This window comes from Chrysemys picta, chromosome 7 (genome assembly GCF_011386835.1).
Source record: "Chrysemys picta bellii isolate R12L10 chromosome 7, ASM1138683v2, whole genome shotgun sequence".
NCBI classification, from domain to species: Eukaryota; Metazoa; Chordata; order Testudines; family Emydidae; genus Chrysemys; species Chrysemys picta.
The window spans coordinates 22,275,600-22,298,383 of NC_088797.1; the positions used below are offsets into that span (position 1 = coordinate 22,275,600).

A 22,784-nucleotide genomic window follows, 5' to 3' on the forward strand; every position below is an offset into this window, starting at 1 on the left:
TGAAGGGTGGGGAGCACTGGTCTTTTATGTACATGCTGCTTCTTTTGTGGGTGGTTACTGATGTGCAGAGTTTGCTAAACACAGAAGGAGGGAGGAAAAGTTCTGAGTCTCCAGACTTTAATTCCACTGGTTAACAAAGGGCAAAATAATAATGCAGCAATTATAATAAAATCAGACAGACAGTGTGTCCATGGCAGTGCTCCAAGTCGTCATAGCACGCAAACAACAAGGGCATGTTACTGAAGGTGCTGAAAGAACTGCCCATTTTCCAAGGTCCGTTCACTGGCTTCCTGTTGCTAGGAGGTTCTTTTTGGAAGAGAGATGCAAACTGGATAGAACCCAGGACAGGACAGCGAGCAGTATGTAGGGAGGATGGCCGTGCAATTTCTTGAGATACTTCACAGGAAGGTGGAGTCTAGGTTCAGGTAATGTGGTTAGGAACAAAGACTATCACACAAGATCAGACCACTAGTGCATCACGTACCGTAGCCTGCCTTCAGCAGTGGCCAATAGCTGGTGCTTCTCTTGCTGACTATGTGGCCTGGGGCAAAGCACTTCATTTCTTTATTTGCCCTCCTGCAAGATGGGGATAATAAGGCTTACCCACCTGCCTCACAGGCACGTTAGTTAAGATCTGTACAGCACTCTGAATACGTGAAGAGCCGTATAAATACTAAGAGAAAAAAAACAGTAGTGCACTTGGATACTTGTGCAAAGCTGCAGCTGTTTAAAAGGGCTGGAGGGTGAAAGAGAGGGATACTCAGTTGCCTATAAATGCCACAGAAGCAGTCTCCCTGATTTGTGCTTCTTTGACCTTTGCTGCAGTATGGCCTCTGCAAAGTAGAATTTACTCACTGTAGGGGAAATCCCATTTTCATTCCCCACCCCTCAGTATACTAAAATACAAACTCAAATGTGGTACTTGATAAAAGGTGACAAAATGCAGGACAACGGAGTCTGATTAGGTGTGTACACACGCAAGGTAGAGAAGGTAAATCCAGTAATCCACCATGACTGATGGGATTGGTGTGTTATGGGCTGAGAGAGAGATTATGGAATGGAGACAGAGCATCCTGCAGAGGGAGGAACTACCCCACTTCCCATTTCTTCTTGTTATACAGGAGCAGTGGTGGTCAAGTGCACTGTGCATGGGGCTGGGAGTTGGCAGACCTGAGTTTCATCCCTAGCAGAATCTGTGTGACCTTGTTTGTGTCTGAGTTTCTCTACCTGTATAATGGGGATAATCAAATTTATTCACCTTGGTAAACTACTTTCAGAATTACAGATGGTCTAGTGCTTCAAGACTAAACAGCATGACTAGTCTTCTCCTTCAGTTGGTTTGTTGCTCACTGAGTTCGGATGGGGGTGGCATCCTGCATTCTTCAGTACTCAACAAACAATGCCTGATAAAGGAACCTTGTAGCATAAACAAATGTTTGGTCCTACCCAGTAAGTTCAGAATACTGATACATATACCCACAAAGGAACTTTCTCTCATTCCATCCAAGACATAACTCTGTTCTAGTTTTAGGAATGTAAGCAAACTTGGGCAGGAATTGTGTGTTCATATATGTTTGTACAGCACTTAGTACAATGAGGCCCCAATCCTGAATGGGGCCTATGAGCACTACTGCAACACACACACACAAACAAAGATGGTGAGCTGGCAGGGAGAAGCAAGGCGGTCAGTATGATTAACATGTGGCACCATCAATCCCTAGATGGTGTATTCCAACACAGAGCTTAGGGCAGGGGTGGGCAAACTACCCCATGGTGTCACGGGCCCCATGCTGCTCCAGGAAGCGGCCAGCACCACGTCCCTGTGGCCCCTGGGGAAGTGGGGAGCAGAGGGCTCCGCGTGCTACCCTCGCCTGCAGGCACCACCGCCCGCAGCTCCCATTGGCTGGGAACGGGGAACCTCAGCCAATGGGAGCTTTGGGGAAGGTACCTGCAGGTGAGGGCAGCACGCAGAGCCCTCTACCCCCACCACCCCAGGGGCCACAGGGACGTGATGCCGGCTGCTTCCAGAAGCGGCGTGGCATGGCAAGGCAGAGCATGGGACGGGGCCAGGGCAGGCAGGGAGCCTGCCTTAGTCCCGCTGTGTGCCACTGCCACCCCGGAGCTGCTCCAGGTAAGCAGCACCGGGCCAGAGCCCACATCCTCTGCCCCTGCCCTACGTTCATGGCCCTGCATGCAATTTCCCCATCCAGATGTGGCCCTCGGGCCAAAAAGTTTGCCCACCCCTATGTAGGGCAAGATTGCTTGTGATTCTCTAGAGAATCTCAAAGGCAGCCACATGTGGCCCCAGGAGCTTTTCTTGCAGCCACAGCCACCTGGGCAGTGGGGGTGGGGGGAGCGCAAAGCAGTGCCTCTCCCCCAGGGCCACCAGAAGGGGTTGGGCCCTCCCCCTCCGGAGACACAAATGCTGGAGGAGCAGACAGCCAGTTAGTTCCCCACCTTCCCAGGGGTGTGAGGCTCGGGCTTCGAGCATCAACCCTGGGGTGGCAGGTGGCAGGTTCCAGTCGTGGGACTTTGGGCTCTGACCATGGACCCCAGCCAAGCAGCGGCGGGTGCCAGCTCTGGGCTCACCCCCCCCCCCCCCCCCCGCCTTTGTCTCTGGCCCCTGCAGCCTCCTCCGGCTCCGGACTCTGTGCGGTGGCGGGCTCTGACCCTGGGCTCACCTCACCCCCCATTGCCCCTGGCTCCAATTGTCTCCCTACCCACCTCCCCATCCAGAGCTTTACTAGCTAACAAGGCTTTTTTTAAAAAGGCAACCAAAACCAAAAACAACAACAAAAGACAAGAATGTGCAAAGCACCTTATTTGTGTTTCTATTCTGTTTAGATCCGGTAAAGAATAGAGAACTGAACATTATTTTTATTATTGAGTCTACCAAAAAACCCCTACATAAATAAATTATAATGATTTAGACATGTATATGTGCATATTTATTTGTGTTTCCTAAAGTCAAGTAAGTATTTTAAGAAAAATTGTCATAGCTGCCACGAGCAAGAGTTGGTGGCCGCACTTAAAGGCCACCAAAAATTTATTGTGAGAACCCCTGCTCTAAGAATCTCCATTCAAAAGAGAGTCCTTGTGGCACCTTAGAGACTAACAAATTTATTTGGGCATAAGCTTTCGTGGGCTAGCTTATGCCCAAATAAATTTATTAGTCTCTAAGGTGCCACAAGGACTCCTCATTGTTTTTGCTCATGCAGACTAACATGGCTACCACTCTGAAACCATTCAAAAGAGGTAGATGATATGAGGAACTCTTTTCCCCCCTCACATTTACCAGCCCTGCATAGCGTATCCTTTCCCAATAATCAAGGCTTCCAGAGCATGGTTCCCAAGCTATTTTTTCAAGACAACTTCAAAACAGATACCACACTGGAGCCAAAGGAGAGATCTGGTCGGGGGGGGGGGTGGGAGGTGGCGGTTGCTGCCATCTAAGTGAACCCAAAGAAAGTATCTCTATTTATAGTGGCCAAAGTCTGCTTACTCTTCTAACAGAAAATATTACAGGAAAGGACAAGTAGGAAATCTGAGACTGGCTGCTCTTAGGGGCACAAAGAGAAGGGAAAGGGACCTCTAAGACCCTAGAACATTCTTGCTAAATCTCAGGAAATCATTATCTTTTGTACTGATCTCAACTGTTTACCATTTCGAGGAATGGCTGCATTACCAGATGGTAACATATGCTGCAGGTCTTCATCTTGCAAAGAACAGGGGTAGTCAAATAAACCTCAAGGGAATCCAACCGACGGCTATCCTAAAAACAGGTTTGACACACAGCCTATAACAACGAATACAGGATATAACCTGGGGTCTTAATCTCCTCTAAGAATTCATTATTTATGTTATATATTATATCCTTGTTATATGTATTCTCACCAACTGGCTACACAACTCTAGAAGGACACTCGGATAAACTCTCTTCTCTCTGCTCCAAGGGGGCTAAAGAAAAGACTGTCAGGTCTTGATTACCACAGCTACCATTTTTAAAATTTATTTTAATAACAATTTAAATTTTACTAAGGAGAGTTCTCTGAAAATGTCTGGGATGTATCAGCGCCTTGATTTTATAAGTACACTGCATGTGAGCTTTTGCCACAACCAAACTGTCCAAGCACCAGTATGGAATTATAACAAGTTATGTGATGCTTTGGCAGCCAGTCATAATTAAAAAAAAAAAGAATACAATATAATATGCTGTGCACCCCACTTACATACACCTGTATAATCTATTTATGTAGTTAAATATCATGCAGTCTGGACCTGATCCAACTGGACTGCATATGTTGTTACTCCAGTTTATTGCATGTTGGCCAACTGTTTGTTGTACCAAACTGAGGTACAAATGCTGCTCTTAACAGTATAATTTCTCTGGACTCATGAATAGTAAAGAATTTTCAAACTTATATTTTTTCCAGGGCCGCCCAGAGGATTCAGGGGGCCTGGGGCAAAGCAATTTTGAGGGCCCCTTCCATAAAAAAAAGTTGCAATACTATAAAATACTATATTCTCGTGGGGGCCCCGGCAGGGCCCGGGGCAAATTGCCCCACTTGCCCGCCGCTCTGGGCGGCCCTGATTTTTTCTAAGACAGCTGTTGGTACATGTGGAACAATGAGTTGGAAAATGCTACTGGCACACAAAAATGGAGGAATTTAGACATGAAATGCACTATAGTGGCAAAAAGAATAGACACAATATTAAAGGACTCTGAGCCAAGATAAAAACCATATTTCAGAAAATACATTTCATCTGTATCACTATAGACACACATGATCATTAAAACAGATTTTAGTGTTATTAGGTGTCACCATTTATGTATGTGCTTTTTACATTTCTCTTGCCTGGACAATGAAAAAAAAAAGTTTCACTTTGCTGGGCTAGTGCATAAGAACAGGAATGTCTGGGTTGCAAACACTGTGCCGGACAGTTTAAATGTAAACCAAAAATACTTTTCATTGCTATTCTAAAAGCCTTGAAAACATTCTAATCCAATTTGTGTTTTCTAGACCCCCATCCTCATCTCCTTCTATTTTTATTTTCAAAGAAATTCTACACTTTGACCCTAAACTTTCTCCCTTAAAGGTAGCACAAAGAGAGAGGGGGAGAGTTTACAACCGTTCAGGTCTCTAAATACTTAATCTGAGGTAATATCACATTTCATTTATGTAAATATCCAGGGGCTATGCACACAGAGTATTATAAATACAAACAAAGCTGTTGAAAAGAACCAAAAATGACTTCTTACTTTATGTGGTTCTCTGCACCAGTGGCTGCCTCATGGAATTGCTCTGATGTCAGCTTGTAGATTTCAGCATTCTGAAACAAAGCAAATATTGCTCATCACTCAAGACTGTGCTTTTTTGGACCCTACCCTGTGATGTAATTGTCTTCTATAATAAACAACATTCATTTCTCACCCAGCAGGCATCATATTCTGCTACAAAACAACTTAGGCTCCACCAATATAAAATATGAATATGAAAGAACATATGCACTTCTCAACACATCACATCAAGGCAACAATCTTGAGTCACACCGCAGAAGACACCTCATGTGGCGAGGGGTAGGCCTCTTGGCCAATGCTCAGCTTGTGTTATTTCATCCAAACTTATTTTCCAACAGGAGTTTCCAATGCTGCTTGAGGTTTGTTTTGTTTTTTTTAATTGCTGTGGGGAGCCTGTAGGTTACAGACTTGCAAGTGTCAAAGTTAGCTGCTAACACAGTTAGCCTAACGAGAGAATTATTTTTATATTTCAACTCCACTGTCCATGTAACTTGCTTTTTAAGGAAAATTCCTTGAGCCATTTGTAGACTAGCTACCATGTTTCCTCTTTAACAGTATAGTGAAGAGTATCAGACTTGAGTCAATCTGAAAGAGTAGATGCAAACTTATACAAGAACCAACCACTTTTTAAAATAAATGAAGAGATGAGAGAAAAAGAGTCTTGGAGGTAAAGACTGAAATTCACCTTAGGGCCCATCCTTGCTGCTCTCCTACCTGTCTCCTGATTTTGTCATTTTATATTAAACACAATTCTCTTCCTCCCAACTTTTTCTCCTGTGATTGCAACTCTGGTCCTCCACATGAAGAGACTGCAAGTATTGTTCAGTGGTTAGAAACAGGAATAGGGCAAGTCACCATCTATGTGTCTCAGTTTCCCTGGGGATAACACCTGCCTATTCCACAGAAGTCTTGAGACTTTTAGCTAATGGAAAATTTATGAAGTGCTCAGTTGAAAGGTATTTATTTAAGTGTCATTTCTATACATATCTGCATTTACGTAACACACAAACCACAGGAAGGAATTTGTTTTCACAAATTCTGACCTCATAATCGCTCTTAGACCTGACAAATCATGGATCAGTAATCAATCCAAAATGAGTTCTGCCAGCGAGCAGTCATGAATGTCTTTGTTTGCTTATTTGTTACATAATAGTCAAACTTCTATGCTGCAAAATCCTTTTTACTTCTTTCAATAACCAAAGTTCAGATTTTAATGGAGCCTTTTTCTCTGCCCTGTAAACAGATCCGATGACTTCCAGCTCCCTGCTGTTGCTTATTCACATATGAACCGACAAGACCTATGTGCCAATTAATTAAATTCGCCATTAAAAATGAAATAATGTGAAAATGTAGGATATGAGTGTTATTCTCCATGAGTTTCATAAATCTCACTGTTTCTCCAATTACTTCCCAAGCAATTTTCATATTTCATACCACCTGATTTCTCAAAGGGCCTGGATTTGTGAGATCAAAACGAGAGAAAGAGGGAAAGCGAGAGAGAGAGAGAAAGAAAGGTAGGAAGATTAAGCATTTTTCCAGCGATAGGAAGTAATGCCATCAGACACCATTAGCCAGCAGCAATTTGCAGTGAAACAGCAGCAGGCGAGGAAAACAGGAACAAATATGTTGTATGTGCGGCCCAGCATGAAGTTGGCATTTAACCCACCTAAGGAAGGAAAAAGCAGCAAACAAGAGTTGTTTGCTGGTAGGACTGTAGAATTAAAGCACTTGTGCAGGGGCCTTTGTGTAGTTTATGAGAGAGGGAGAGTTCAAGCCAATGATTTTATTGTGACAGAGGTAGTAGAAATACTGATGATGCCACTACTGCATCAAGTTCCTGCCTGAGCCCCTGGGCAACATTGGGTGGGATCCTCAAGCATGGACAGAAGTACTGAGGCATGGAACCGGTAAGACATCACTCCGGCTCTCAACTTGGCTGGGAGGCAGGCAAGTGAGAACTCAGATGGGGTGGGTCACCTCAATCTCAGTGATCAGGGGGGAGGGAAAGACAACAACCCTGCCAGACCACATGCCAGACAGCCTGGCAAGTCTGATATGGGTGTCATGTGGAAGTATAATGGAAGGTGAAGGCGTAGGAGGCACAGAAAGGAATTTAAAATGCCAAATTTAAAAGGGGAGGCAGGAAATCTAAGCACAGATTCTATAAACCCCCTTCCCACCAATCTAGATACCTCTTTGGTTGGCTTTTGGGTTACTCCTCTGTTTTTCATTTTGGGAAGACTTACTGCTTCCAGTGTTATGAATCAATATTGTTAAGTGCTTCCAAAAGAAGGAAAAGTTCCAGATTGGCCATTCAAACCTGGGCTTGCTCAGCAACTAGAAGTATTAAAAAGATTTCCCCATCCCTTTGGGCCTCTTCCTCTTTGGGGGTTGCTCATTCACTTCAGTCCTACCCTGAGCCAGATGGGGGAGCAGAAAAAGGGGGCTGCTCATTCATTTCTGTCCTTGCTTCAGATTTATTACATACATAGAACCATACAAATGTAGGGCTGGAAGGGATCTTGAGAGGTCATCTAGTTCAGCCCCCTGCACTGAAGTAGGACCAAGTAAACCTAGAGTGGACCATCCCTGGCAGGTATTTTTTCAACCTATTAAAAATCTACAATGATGGGAATTCCACAACCTCCCTGGGAAGCCTATTCCAGAGCTTGATTATCCTTATAGTTGGAAAGTTTCCCCTAATATCTAACTTAAATCTCCCTTCTTGTCCTACCTTCAGTGCACATGGAGAACAATTGGTCACCATCCTCTTTATAACTGTCCTTAACATATGTCAAGATTTATCAGGTCTCCCCCTCACGCTTCTTTTCTCAAGAGTGAATATGATCAGAGTTATAACCTTTCCACATAAGTCAGATACAGACGCTCCCCGACTTACGCAAGCGTTCTTCCGGAACACCTTGAGTAAGTCAAATTTGGGGTAAGTCAGGAACATATCTCCGACAATTACGCACACCAAAAAGAAGAAAAGAAAAAAAAAGGCTTACGGAACTTTTTCCATAAGTCAGGTGTGCGTAACTCAGGGAGCATCTGTATTCTAAACCTTTGATCATTTTTGTTGTTCTCCCACTGGACTCTCTCCAATTTGTCCACATTTTCTTAAAGTGTGGCATCCAAAACTGGACCCAGTACTCCAGCTGAGGCCTCACCAGTGCTGAGTAGAACACAGCAACTAGTGTAGGAGTGTTGTATGTAATATATGCAGAATGATATTAGCCATTTTTGCAATTGCATCACATTGTTGACTCATTCATTGATCCACTATTACCCCCAGAGCCTTTTCAGGAGTACTACTGCCTAGCCAGTTATTCCCCATTTTGTAGCTAATTCTTTTCTTCCTCAGAGTAGTACTTTGCACTTTTCTTTATTGAATTTCAGACCAGTTCTCCAAATCATTTAATAAGAACAAATTCCACCCAACTGCCTCTCAATCTGAGCACTGAGCAGAGGTGGTTCTACAGTTTTGGGGCTTTTTCCCCCCAGTGAGAGTAGTTTTGAGAGTTCTTCACATTCAATCTACATCTGCAAAATTTGCTGCCTCTTGTCATAGTTTGAATCCTCCCAGTGTGATTCTGTACACCACCACACTGTGACAGAACATTCCAATGGCTAATATTAACCCAGGACTTTCTAACCAGCCTGAAAGCTCAGACCAGGCAGCCATGTGAAAATGCAGAACCACCTTACCCACATTACACTAGGTGACAACTTCGTCAGGTCACCGATAACCACAGGTACTGTTGGTGTCTGAAGCTGGGCCTGGCTGTGGCATCGCTCAGCCCCAACAGAGACACTATTGGCCACAATAAAGAACCCTAAATTAGGACAGGAGATTCAGCTGCAAGCTTGTATAAAAAATATGCTCAGAAAACGTCCCACACTCACAGTGTTGCCAACTCTCATGATATTTAATCATGAGTCTCATGATATTTAATATTTCTTTTAAAGCCCCAGCTCCTGGAGACAAGTGGCTACATGAGAATTTGAGCTGCCATTAAAAAAAAATATTCTAAATTTCCAGCCCTTATGGTGCAGAAAAAAAGTTTGATAATGTGCCCCACACGAACCCAAAAGGCTTAAAGGAAAAGAATCTGAAATGTATTATTTTTATCTAAATCAAATGAGTTTTGGGGGCCTGACTCGTGATTTTTGATGTTTGGGGTTGGTAATTTTGGGATTCTGTCTTTAGAGTGTGAACAAGCTGCACCGATGCAGTGCAAATTCAAAGGGTTTACCTCTTCTGGTAAGTAATGGGTTGATGGTGAGAATATGAAAATACAGTCTCAAATCTCTCTTTCAGACACACACAAGCATGCGCACACATGCGCCTTGAAATAAAAACTTCCCTTCCCCACTAAAACTGAGGTTCAAAATACATTTTGGTTAATTCCCCACATATACACAGGCTCCAGTATGTTTTCATACTCTTCTGTACTGTCTGGTTTCTTCCAAGAGAGAAGGCAGAAAATTCAAAATATAGCAAGGAAAGCACTTCTTGGTTTATTTCAGAAATAGAAATAGCTGAAGTGTCATGAGAAAAACCCTGCCAGCTCAGTTTTGCCCTTACATTGAAGTCCATTACATACCACCTCAGTAGAATGTGCATTGTTCACTATGATATGCGAAACACTTGACACGAGAACATGAGTGAAGTGAGAAAAACCTGAAACTAATCAGATTTTAGGTGAAATGCTGTGCTAACCTTAAGCAGCAGCAGCAGCAAAAAGCTCTAACACCAGAACACAGATTTATCCATCAGGTTAAGAACTGGGTCAGTGGATCAGAGGCTCTTTGGATATAAAAAGACAACAGATACCAAAGCTATCTTGAGGTATTTTGACACCTTGGTGTATAGAATCTTGTCAGTGGTCATAGTGCTTAAAGATACAAAGAGGATTAATGTCTGTTGAAATGTTGCCAGCCTAGATGAATGCTAGCGATACTTCTGATGAAACAGAGCAGGCCATTGGAGGCCTTGACAAATGCTGCAGACGACAGCTGCGGGATTAGATGGTGAAATCTGCCTAACACCTGACAGATGCATCACTTATCTCGCACCCTCCCCGCCCCCGCCCTCCTCCCCCCCCCCCGCCCTCCTCCCCCCCCCAATCACCGTCACCCTGTCTGTGTGCACTCTGCAGCATTCAACAAACTTTCTAATATGTGGCCCTAAAGAAGCTGACAGGAACGGGTGTCTCCCATGTCCGCTAAAAGGAAGGAATATACTCTAGTCAGGGCCGGCTCCAGGCACCAGCTTGGCAAGCAGGTGCTTGGGGCGGCGAGTCCGGAGATGGGCAGCACGTCCAGCTATTTGGCGGCAATTCGGCGGAGGGTCCCTCACTCCCACTCGGAGCGAAGGACCTCCCGCCGAATTGCCGCCGCAGATCACGATCGCGGCTTCTTTTTTGGGGGGGGGAGGGGGGGGAAGGGAAGGGAGGCTGTTTGGGGCAGCAAAAACCCTGGAGCTGGCCCTGGCTCTAGTCCACAGGGGAATAAATACAAAATGAAAGGCGAGGAGAAGGGGCAAGACAAGGGAGACTTTACCACCTCTGTCACAAGCGTCTACAACAGATTTTAAACCCCTGCTTCCCAATGCCACTAAAGTCAGAGATTAAGACTCACATAACACTCATGAGAACATACATGTCTGCTGTCATTTGTGCACAGAGCTCATGAAGCAGCTGCTACAGATGTTTAGAGGAGCGGTTCTCAAACTGGGGTCCTTAGAGGGGGTTCGCACATCTGCTGGGTGGCCCGCTGAGGTGAGTCAGGGGGTGCTCCCTCCCTAAGCTCCACTGTATGGAGGCAGCCTGAGCTGCCTAGCATCACCACTCTCCCCCTATATGTTCCTTTGCACCCCCTGGTGATGCAGAGAAATGTTCGAGGGGGACAGCAACACGTAGCGGAGCTCGGGGAGGGAGCACCAGAGGTTTTCAAACTAGGGGTGTGGAGAAATGTTTGAGGGAGGGGAAGACAATGCCATGGGGCTCAGGGAGGGCGTGCCAGGTTTTCAAATGAGGGGGGCACAGAGGAACATTCGGGTGGGCGAGCGGTGACAGGCGGCTCAGGCCAGCCCTGCGAGGTGGGTTTCAGGGAGAAAGCGCCACCTCCTCTCCCAACTAACCTCATTTGGCCACCCAGCCTGTCTGGGTTGGAGGGGGTACAACCAAAAATTGCAGCATCAAAAAAGAGATCTCTCCTTGTCATCAGAAGGGGTTGCCTCACAGCCACTCACTCCATGAGCAGGCACAGCTAGCCAAGGAGACACACCACTACTCTGCCCTGCTACATCAACACTTCAGGGAGGAGGGTCAAATACATACATACATACATACATACATACATACACACACACACACACACACAAACACACACCCCACATTGCCTCTGCATCACACAAGGATAGATAGACTCTGCAGTCAGAAGCACAAACACCCATCTGACTGATATCTGTAAGTACTCTTATACTCTCTCTCTTAAAACATTACTAACAGTACATATTTATATGAAGTACACACATACTTTTGTCAATCAGTTTCTCAGTTTGGGGTCAGTGATTAATACTGCATTTGAAAAGGGGGTCCATCAACAAAGAAAAATTTGAGAACTTCTGGTTTAGAGGGTGCTCAGAAGGCTACCGCTCCCATGGTAGCAAGAGAGGAAGGTCAACCAAAAACTTAAAGCTAGCGCAGACTGTAGCAGCCATATTTGCTCAGCAACATCTCCTATAGGGATCACATTGGACCTGTGCTACAGAGACTCTAAGGGTACGTCCAGACTACCCGCCGGATCGGTGGGTAGCGATCAATCTATCGGGGATCAATATATCGCGTCTCATCTAGACACGATATATAGATCCCCGAACGCGCTCCCGTCGACTCCGGAACTCCACCAGGGTGAGCGGCAGTAGCTGAGTCGACGGGGGACCCGCAGCCATCGATCCCGCACCATGAGGACGGGAGGTAAGTTGAAATAAGATGCGTCGACTTCAACTACGCTATTCCCGTAGCTGAAGTTGCGTATCTTACATCAGCCCCCCACCCCTAGTGTAGACCAGGCCTAATAGCCTCAGACTGTAACTCAGGTTGTTGATTCTCATCTATAAGAAGCCTCCCATAGATTGGAACCTGGTGATTGAGAGTTTTTCCCCCACCCATAAATCCTGAAGCTGCAAGCAGATAGTCCCTTGAATTAGTCTTTTTCAGTGGATGACCCTTTGGAATCGCTTCCCACATAAACTCGTGCTTTGGTCTGAAAGAGCTGAGTTTTGGCTCTTCAGGACACATTGCAAAGGCTGGTTACTTCAAGCCTCGGGGTGGGGGTGTTGCAGAACGCCTGTTTCTGATTTGCTGACATTGGTCCAGCAAATACACACAGCTGATGTTTTCCACTGTTGCTACGTGTAAATGTACACGAAGGATAATCAACAGGCACTCTTTGCAAATGGAAAAATGAACATATAAAGCATGCTACATGTGGCTCCTGGGAGTAATGAATTAAAGTGAAGGGCATCTTATGAGAATTTACTTCCTTTCTCCTAGGCTTAGCACGGGGAAGATACAGGGAATAATGGGGGAAGTGCGGTTACTATCCAAAGGCAACTTCTAAATGAAGCTCTGGTATTTGCTGTTCAAGCGTGGGCTCATCCACTCCTCCTGGAGCCTGCAGTGAAGTCAGAGTGCTGAATCTGTGACACCCAATTCATTCCCTTGGCAACAGGCTGTGAGATCATAAATGCTAGATTAGGATTCACTGCAGAATCAAGGAGAAGAGCTACATCTGCAATACTAGCAAAGGGGAAATTAAACTAGTCAGTGGCAGGAGCATATTTCTGTTTGAATAAATCTGCTGCAACTCTACCCATGGGTGAAAGCAGGATAATACTTAACAGCTATAGAAAGCTTTTCATATCCAAAGTGCTTTACAAGTATCAGCTCTCACAATGCCCCCTGTGAGGAATATGGCTGACTAGCCCCATTTTACAGGTGACGAAAATGAGACACTGAGTGGTTATGTGACTTGTCCTAAACCACAGAAGGGCATGCATCAGAAACAAGATTAGATCTCAGGACTTCCTAGTTCCCAGTCCTGTACTCAGGCTATTGTATCAGATTAAGAACACACTGACAGTCTGACACTGGGCTTCGATAATGCTGGGGTCACATTCAGGAACCAGGGTGCCTTCAGCAAGAGGGTTCCAGAGAGGATACACTAGTTAAAAGCTTTATTTGTAAATACACATCCTGTTTTGTGCACAGGGCCAAGTGTCTCAATATGTGCCCCTCAGAAGTCCAAATTCAGCAACTCTTCCTTTAGAAAGCCATTATATCTCATTGAAAATATGAACAAAAGTCTGAGTTTTAAAAACTTCTACTGACAAAGAAAGCTGAATTCATTTCTCTCCCCACCTCCACTTTCTTGGAAACAGGTCTTAATAGGCCTTGAGTTCCAGCAGCTCAATCCTCACATGTGGTTATGAGGCCAACAGCTTCCAGTTGGAAAGACAAGCAGTAGACAAACAAAAAAACTCAAAGAATGAATAACCCTAGCAATAATAAAGGGAACCAAAACGCAGAAAATATATCATGTTACGTAGAAGCAGGACTGAGTTAAAGTAGACAGCCTGCAAAGTTTGCTGTGAAACATCAGTGGTGCTTTAAATACAGAAAAGCAAAATCAGCTTCACGGAGAAAGGCCATAAAATGCCAGCAGGCAACAAAGACTCTCTGACAAGGACAGCATCGGGCAATGCAAAAGCCTCAGAATCAGATTTAAAATGCCTTGGAAGAATATCCTCACACCCTCTCTTTCTAGTTTAAAGTCCAATATAGGAGTCAGAAGTCCTAGGTGAGGAATTCACAGTAAATGCTGTAATCAATTATACCTGACAACTGCAGGTAAACAGGCCTCACCAGCATTGATTAAGCATCAAGGTTTTTCAGCATCTGCTTTACACAACTCCTCAACCTGTTTGTACTGCACAGATAAAGCAGCACCCAAAAGGCTTCAGGGCATGACAGTTCCTGTTCAATGCCTCTGCCAGGGTAGCATGGCAGCACTGCTAGCCACACAGTAACACATGGATCCTATCAACAGATCAGGGTTACAAAAGCAGAAAGGTCTCAGCGCAGATTGCTTCTTACAACTCTTAACAAGCACACAGTAACTATATTAAAAGTGGGGTAAGGAGCAAGTGGCTTGTGAAGGGGGCAGGGGTACTAGTCTGCATAACCAAAAGCTTCAATCGAGATAATGACCAGCACTTCATCAATAAACCTAACAGTCTTCAGGTAAGTGCAGCATATTAAAAGGGGGATATTATTAAATACATTCCACCGCCAACCCCCTCTGCATTAGAGGGGCATTTGATTTGTTTAAAAGACTGTAATGACTGTCCAAAGGTTAGTATTTGGCAGAAGCCTTCATCAAGGGTTTCTGAACACCAAAGTCCCCTCCTCTCACCAAGACTGCTGTAGCTAAATGTCTGGGGTTTCTCACCACGAATGCCCCTGCCACACTAAATCTTATTTAGGAACTGCAGGAGACTGGCTAGTAAGCAACCTTTGCCCCTCCATACAAGAGGCCTGGATTACATTCTCAATCCTAAACTTTTGCACAACAGATAGTCAAAGAATGCAGCTTACTGGGATAAAAGAGGCATCCAGCGCCCAGGATGGAGGGCAGGGGGGCCTTACGGACAGGAGGTACATGCACAGGGGAAGGAGAACAGAAGAAGGTGGGTCATGTAGGTGCACCAACATGGACACAGAAAACCCCACGGAAAAAATAAAATTACCTATTTTTTTTTTGTGGGAGGAAGGGGGCGGAGAACAGTCTGGCCTACAATTTTCCTTTTTTTCCCCCCTTCAGGTTTTTCCCCTCCAATTGCAAATTATTCTGCATGCAGTTCCCAGCAAATCAAGCTTTGCTAAATAACCCTGACATGTGCAGGGCTGAGAACCAGCCAACAAGCAATGATGAGATGTCCCCAAAATGATTAAGGAAAATGCAGAGCATCTCTCAGGTTACATATGAAGCCTGTTGTACTTTCGCCTCAGCGCATGGGCGACGCTGTAAGCGCTGTTCCCAAAACCTCTGATATTCAAAAGCTCATTTGGTTGACAGGGAGCCTGTGGATTTGTGGACAGATTGTCACACAAACTGTCAGGTTTTTAGAAAGACGTTCAGACCTCTCTCTGCCTGCGTTACGGAGCACATCAAAGGCACAGAAGATGAACCATACACACAGATCTGACTGAGTGGTGGGTGTATATGTTCAGAGCACTGTACTAGTTTGGGGGGTGGATGGGGAGAGAAGAGTGGTTTATAATGTGAATAATCAAGGGCAGAAAGTTCCAGAAACTTGACAGTTTTTGGCAGCAATTCTCATCTTTGCATTTATATATTTATGAGACACATTTCCACACTAAGAGCAAACTTGGGAGAGAAAAAAAAATTATACAAGCAGCAATTTAATTTGCCACCACATTTTTTCCTCCCTCCCCTATTTCTGAATATATTTGTATTTTGAATCTGTGTTCACTCATATTCAGAGCCTGGAGCTGCGGAGAAGGAGTGGTCTAGTGGTTACACCAAGGAAAAGGAAGTTATTTACTGTGTTGTAACTGGAGTTGGAGATGCATGGTTGCTACGTGCATTCCACTGTGGATACGCATGTGCTCCATGGGCCTGAGACTGGAGAATTCTTGCAATCAGTGTCCATTGATCCGAACCTGCAGCCCTGCTCTCCTTGTGCTCCATACTGAGGTTGCAAAGGGTGGTGCAGATTGACTGCCTACTCTAGTTCCTTCTCTACTGCGAATCCAGTCATAATCCAAAGCAGATGGGAAGGAGGTACGTAGTGGAATGCACATAGGGACTATGCATCTCGGAGAATTCCGGTTACAACAAGGTATGTAACTTTCCATTCTTCTCTGAGTGCTTGTCCCCCAGTGTAGTCCACTGTAGATAACTGAAAAGCAGTGCTCAAAAAGGAGCAGGATAGGAGGATGCATGTGGTTTAGCAGCTTGTAGAACAATTGCCCCAAAAGATGCATCAGCAGAGAAGTCTTAGACCAAGGCATAACGTTTTGTGAACATGCAGATGGAACTCCACATAGCTGCCCTGAAAATGTTGAGTACCACCTGCTGAAGTGATGCCACTGAGACCCATTGTGCCCTTGTAGAGTGAGCTCTTACTTTGTGTGGGGCAGGGAGTTGTGCCAACTGGTCGAGCAGGATGCTACCAGAGATCCACTTAGAGACTTTCTGGGAGTATACAGCTTGACCTAGAATTCATTCTGCTACAGCAACAAATGGTCTAGGTGACTTTCTGATCAGTTTTGTTCTCTGCAGACAAAATGTCAGTGCTCACTGAATGTTGAGGGAATGAAGTCTCCTCTCCATGCCTGAGCTGTGGGGCTTCGGAAAAAGAAGACACAGAAAAGTGAATTGACTGGTTTATGTGAAAGTCTGAAATTATCTTAGGAGTGAATTATTGGTATAGTTGTAGTGAGACGTTGTCCTTATGCAATATTGTTTATGGTGGATCATACACCTACCCTCCTGGCCAATGTGTTGGCAAGGAGGAATGCAACCCTCATTGAACAGGTGAAGCATAGAATACGTAGCTAGCGGTTCAAAGAGTGATTTAGTGAGTGGCGAAAGGATTAAATAAGGTCCCAGTGAGGGGTTGGTTTCTTTACTGGCAGAAAGGTTCTGATCAGGCCTTTCAAGAAACTGGTTGTTACTGAGTGGGTAAAGACTGAGTATCCATCCCATGGCGGGTGACATATACTGACTGCTGCCAGGTAAAGCTTCAGTTAACTAAAGAAAAAGACCTGATGTCTTGAGCATAAGAAGACAGTCTACAATAGTGGAAATATCCGCTGTCTCTGGAAAGAGATGATTTTTGCTGGGCCCAGATAGAAAAACATTTCCCCTTGGCCAAACAGCATTTCCTGGCAGAATGCTTTTGGCTATTAAGAATAGTTTGCACAACTTCAGAGCAGGACAGTTCTAGGGTTGACACTCATCAAAATATCAAGCTGTGAGCTCATGTGCTTTGGGGTTGGGATGCTGGACTCTGCCATTCGCCTGGGTCAAGAGATTTGGAAAGAACCGGACATTGATCGGCAGTCAGGATGACATTCGTAGGTAGCCTGGAAACTAGAATTGCCTGGGCTATTTGGGGTTGATGAGGATGACTTGTGCCTTGTACTCCTGAATCTTTTGTAGACCCCAAGGATTGGAGGAAAGGCATAGCTCAAGTGATCTGACCAGGGAAGGAGGAGAGGATTGCCTCTGGAGTGCTTTCCTTAGCTCTCCTGGAGCATTATATGTTGCTTTTCCTGTTTTTCTGGGCAGCAAACAGTCTCCCCACTACATGAATATGCTACTCACTACTGAGTCACGTAACTCCCATTTGTGATCAATGGCAAAATGCCTGCTGAGGCTGTCTGCCAATGAATTCTGGGTTCCTGGAAGGTACACAGGCAATATGGTTCTTGATACACCACTTCCATAAGGTGACCACTTCTATACTCAGGGGGATGGATCTTGCTCTTCCCTGCTTGGTTATGCAGAATACGGTTATCATATTGTCCATTGTAACATTGTCTTTAATACATGCTAAAGCTGGATGAATAGTAGAAAGGCTTTGCAAGCTTCTCAGAATGCTGAGAATTCCAGAAAATTGATGTGCATTCTGGTCTCTCAGGGCATTCAAGTGCCCTGCACCATGTAACTGTCCATGTGAGCTCCCCAGCCTAACAGGGAGGTATCTGTAATGACCATCTTTCTGGTCTAGGAGCCGGACCTGCTGCTGGCTGCTTCCGGGGTGCAACGCAGTCCGCGGTGCCACAACAGGCGGGAAGCCTGCCTCTGCCCCCAAGCTGCGCCATTGACCAAAGAGCTGCCAGAGGTAAGCCCCCTCAACCCTGGAGCCCCAATCGTCCCCCAACTCCGTACCCCAATCCCCTGCCCCAGCCCCGAGCCCTGCCCCGAAGCTGGAGCCCCAACCCCATGCCCCAGCCTTGAGTCCCCCCACAAACCCGGAGCCCCAACCCTGTGCCCCAACCCCCTAATCCCCAGCCCCACCTCAGAACCCCCTCCCAAACCCTGAACCCCTTATTCCCAGCCCCACGCTGCAGCCCTCAACCCCACACCCCAACCCTCTGCCCCAGCCTTGAGACCCTTCCCACACCCCAACCCCCTCATCCCCAGCTCCGTTGGGTCGCGGGCATCAACAATTTTGTTCAACTGGGTCACCAGAAAAAATGTTTGAAAACCACTGGTGTAGACAGTGCACTTGCTTATGTCACCTTAAGTGGCCTCCAGGAGGTGTCCCACAATGCCCATCATGACTGCTCTGGTAAGCAGTTTCCACTCTGCTGCCCTTCAGTTAAGTACAAGGGCACATGCCTCTCCCCCTTTAAAGCCCCAGGGTTTTTTGAAATTCCACTTTGTTTGCTTGTGGTGGCCAGCTCACATCGCATCTTCCCTACTGACCATGCCGGCTTTCTGCAGCAAACGTGCTCCCACCTGCAGTACACCAGAGTTGTTGGATCTGTAGGGACTGTGGGGAGAGGAGGCTATGCAATTGCAGCTCCAATCCAGCTGTAGCAACTTTGACACCGACAAGCAGATGGCTCATGGCATGGATGAGAAAGGGCGCAAAAGGGACACACAGCAGTGCTGTGCTAAGATCAAGGAGCTGAGGCAGGCGTACCAGAAAGCAAAGTAGGCCAACTATCTGTCTGGTGCAATGCCAAATATCATGCCGCTTCTACGAGGGCCTGCACACCATCCTCGGCAGCAACCCTACCTCCACCGCCAAGAGCCCCATGGATACTTCAGCAGGACTGGAGGCAGCCGACAACCCCAAGGATGAAGCAGTGGATAAGGTTAGTTGGAGGAGGATATGAGACAGGCTACAGGTTTGTCTGGTGACGTGGCAGCCAGGACCTCTTTTTGACTCCAGAGTGGTTTAGCCAGTTCTGGCTCTGGCATCCCTGAAGCTGGAGAGGAGAGCTCCGGTAAGTTCTCATTTTGCTTTGATAGTGCATGGTTACATGAGCTAGAGGTGTCCTTTATTTTGTTATGTGGTGCACGTGGGAGAAGGGAGAAAATTAACATCACCAGGTGCTGTTTGCATCTGCTTCACATTCCCTTATGCAGTTACATAGTGGGGGCCCTGTGGAGAAGTTTGTTAATGCACACACATCTCCTGGGAATCCTTCCTGCAGATACTCTGCAATCCTGTCGAAGATTCCTTGGCAGAACTGCTTTGTTTCTTCCCCCTTTGTAAAGGAAACTTTGCCGCACCAATCGGCAATTACTTCTGGAGGAACCAAAGCAGCCCACGCATGGTCTGGTCTGAAGTCACACGCATGCAGGAGATGCATCCTTGCATCTTTGGTTACCCTCAGTAGTGAGATATCAGCTTCGATCACCCCCATCTGTGGAAAACAGTGCCAGTATTCAGATTAGCGTACCTGGGAGCTTGTACTGATCCCAGTCTGAACCCACCCAGACCCTTTGTCCTGTCTTGCACCTCCCTCCTCCCCCCACCGAATTCACCATGTTTAGTGCTCTGGCTGTGCTGCATGTTTGCCATGGGAAAGGGAGAAAGAGAGGTGTATGTAACTTTTATGATTCAAGATGGAGTGTAGACACAATATTGACTCGGTGTAGTGTTTCTTTTGCTTCTGCAGATGTGCCCTTGAGGGCCAGCTCCACACCAGCAGAACGCCTCCATCAGATAAAGCAGTGAACGAGAAGGAGTAAGGAGGACATATTTCGTAAAGTGCTGCAATCGTCAGATCAGGCCGATAGCAAGCATGGAGAAACACGATCAAAATACTAGAAATGCATAGCCAGCGGATGATACAGGGCCAGGAGCGGATAATAAAGTTCATGTAGGACCAAACAAACAGAGATGCTGAGGTCCCTGATTGCGCTGCAGGGGGAACACATGCATGCATAACTCCCCCTGTAGCCCATACAGAACTGCCTTCCTTGCTCTCCCAAAACTTCCCACACACATTCCTGGCCCGTCACAGTAACCCTTGTACTCCACCGCAGGGACATTTTCCATAATGACAGCTGGACTTACACACAGCTGTGAGATCCTCACTTCAGAGAGTGCTGCTCACTGCCATGTCCCTTGTAAGAAATGTTAATCTGTGTATTGCTGTTTAATAAAAATTTAGTCTTACAAAGACAGTGATTCTTTATTTGTGACCTACATAGGATGGTTGCAACAGAAATTCATACACAGTGGCAACCGGCACATTTGCAGACTAAATTAACACTCAGGCAGGAATCATTACAGGAGTCATTCAATGTGGCAAGTAAACAATACCTGGCACAACTCATTACAGAAAGACATTACTGGGGCTCATTGTCAAAATGCTGCTTCAAAGCCTCCCAAAATTGAATAGCTGCCTGTTGAGCCCCTCTTATAGCCCTGATGTCTGGCTGCTCAAAATCAGCTGCCAGGCGATTCACCTCTACCCTCCACCCCTGGGGAAACTTTTCCTCCTTGGCTTCATAAATGTTATGCAGAGCACAGCAGGCTGCTATGACCACAGGAATATTTTCCTCACTGAGGTATAGCCTGCCAAAAAAGCAGTGCCAGCGACCCTTTAATCTGCCAAACGCCCATTCTACAGTCATTCTGCACCTGCTGAGCCTGTTGTTGAAGCATTCCTTGCCGCTGTCAAGGTTTCTGGTGTATAGCTTCATGAGCCATGGGAATAAGGGGTAAGGGCTGGGTCTCTCAGGATCACTATGGGCATTTCCACAGCCCCTGTTGGAATCTTCTGGTCTGGAAAGAAAGGCCCTGCATGCAGCTTTATATACAGGCCAGTGTTCCTGAAGATGCGTGCGTCATGCACCTTCCCTGACACCGATGAGCCACCAGTACCTGCAAAACCATAGAGACGTAACCCTTTATGTTCATGTACTCCATCACAAGATGGTCTGGGGCCAAAATTACGACACGTATGCCATCTATCACCCCATCACCATTTAGTGAATGCCACTGCCACAAGCCATCCACTATTTTCTGCACATTGTCCAGAGTTACAGTCCTTCATAGCAGGAGGCGATTAATAGCCACGCACACTTGCATCACCGCAACCCCTAGGTTGGGCTTCCCAACTCCAAGATGATTCTCAACTGACAGGTAGCAGTTTGGAGTTGCCAGCTTCCACACGCTTTTCCATCATTACGGAAGTTCTCATTTTGGTGTCCTTGTGACAAAGGGCAGGGGCGAGCTCCACACAGAGTTCAAGGAAGGTGGCTTTCTGCATATGAAAGTTCTGAAGCCATTGCTCGTCATCCCATGCCTGCATCACAATCTGATCCCATCACTCGTTGCTTGTTTTCTGAGCCCAATAGCAACAATCCACTGTATGCAGCTACTCCATGAACGCAAACAATCTTGAATCGTTTCTTTCCATGGCACACAGCAGGGCAGGCACTACGGATTCTTGTTCAGATTCACAGCTCACGAAATACTGCAGGATCAACCGTGTTGTGTTGATGGCGCTTATCACAAGAACAGCGAGCAGTGCAGGATCCAGGCTGTCAGGCAGAGATGGTGGGCACAAAGTTTACAGTTGAAAAACGGTGCGAAATGCAAGCAGAAGCCCTTGGAATTATGGAACGGAGAAAACTGCATCATGGGGAAGTGATCCCGCCCCCCATGATGCACCACTATCCATTTGCAGAACTCTTAGTGGGAGAAGGTGGCAATTTGCACAATAAGATAGCTATCCATGTTCCACTGCTCTGTCGGTGCTAGAGCACCAACTGTGGACACGCTCCACCAACACAAAGAGCACTGTGTGAACATGCACAAGCGATGTAATTACAGCAGTTAATGATCACTGACGTAGCTTAAGTCAACAACTGTGTAGTGAGGACATGGCCTAAGGTTGCTCCTATAAATTCTTTAGTCTGCGTCAGGATTAGCATAGATTTCTCCATGTTCACACAGACTCCTAGGGATGACAGATGCTGAAGCAGCAATGAGGTTGATATGAGGTCTTCCTGGTGTGTCCTGCCAAAGAGAAGCCAATCATCTAAATCCAGGAAGAAGGATGCCGACGCTTTGCGCTGAACGACTCTGCTACTACTGGAAACACTTTGGTGAAGACACTGGGTGCAGTTGCTAGGCCAAATGGGAGCACCTTGTATTGGTAGTAGTTGGGACCCACCATAAACCAGTTATTCTGTGCTCAAGAATAACTAGTTTTTCCTTTTTTGGTTTTTAAAATGTTGTGTTTCAAAATGGGCTAAGATTCTTCTGGTGGTAAGTAAATAAATAAATAAAGGGTGGTTATTCTGGGGGAGAAAGTCCTGCTGGTCTGCAGGAAAAGGGCAGGTAAGGCATGTGGAGGGAAGAGAGATGGTAAGAAAGAGGAGAAAAGTCAAAATGTTTTTTAAATCATTTCCT

General features: G+C 46.0%; 1 protein-coding gene across 15 annotated transcripts in view; it reads right to left on the reverse strand.

The window, feature by feature from the left end:
- Positions 1-22,784, reverse strand: part of CHCHD6 (coiled-coil-helix-coiled-coil-helix domain containing 6) — a 169,327-nt gene that overhangs the window by 67,747 nt on the left and 78,796 nt on the right. For all 15 annotated transcript variants that reach the window (XM_005288409.4, XM_042849836.2, XM_024104986.3 and 12 more), the window contains one exon: positions 5,261-5,331. In XM_005288409.4, the coding sequence (XP_005288466.2) occupies positions 5,261-5,331 (71 nt within the window). The remainder of the gene's footprint in view (positions 1-5,260; positions 5,332-22,784) is intronic.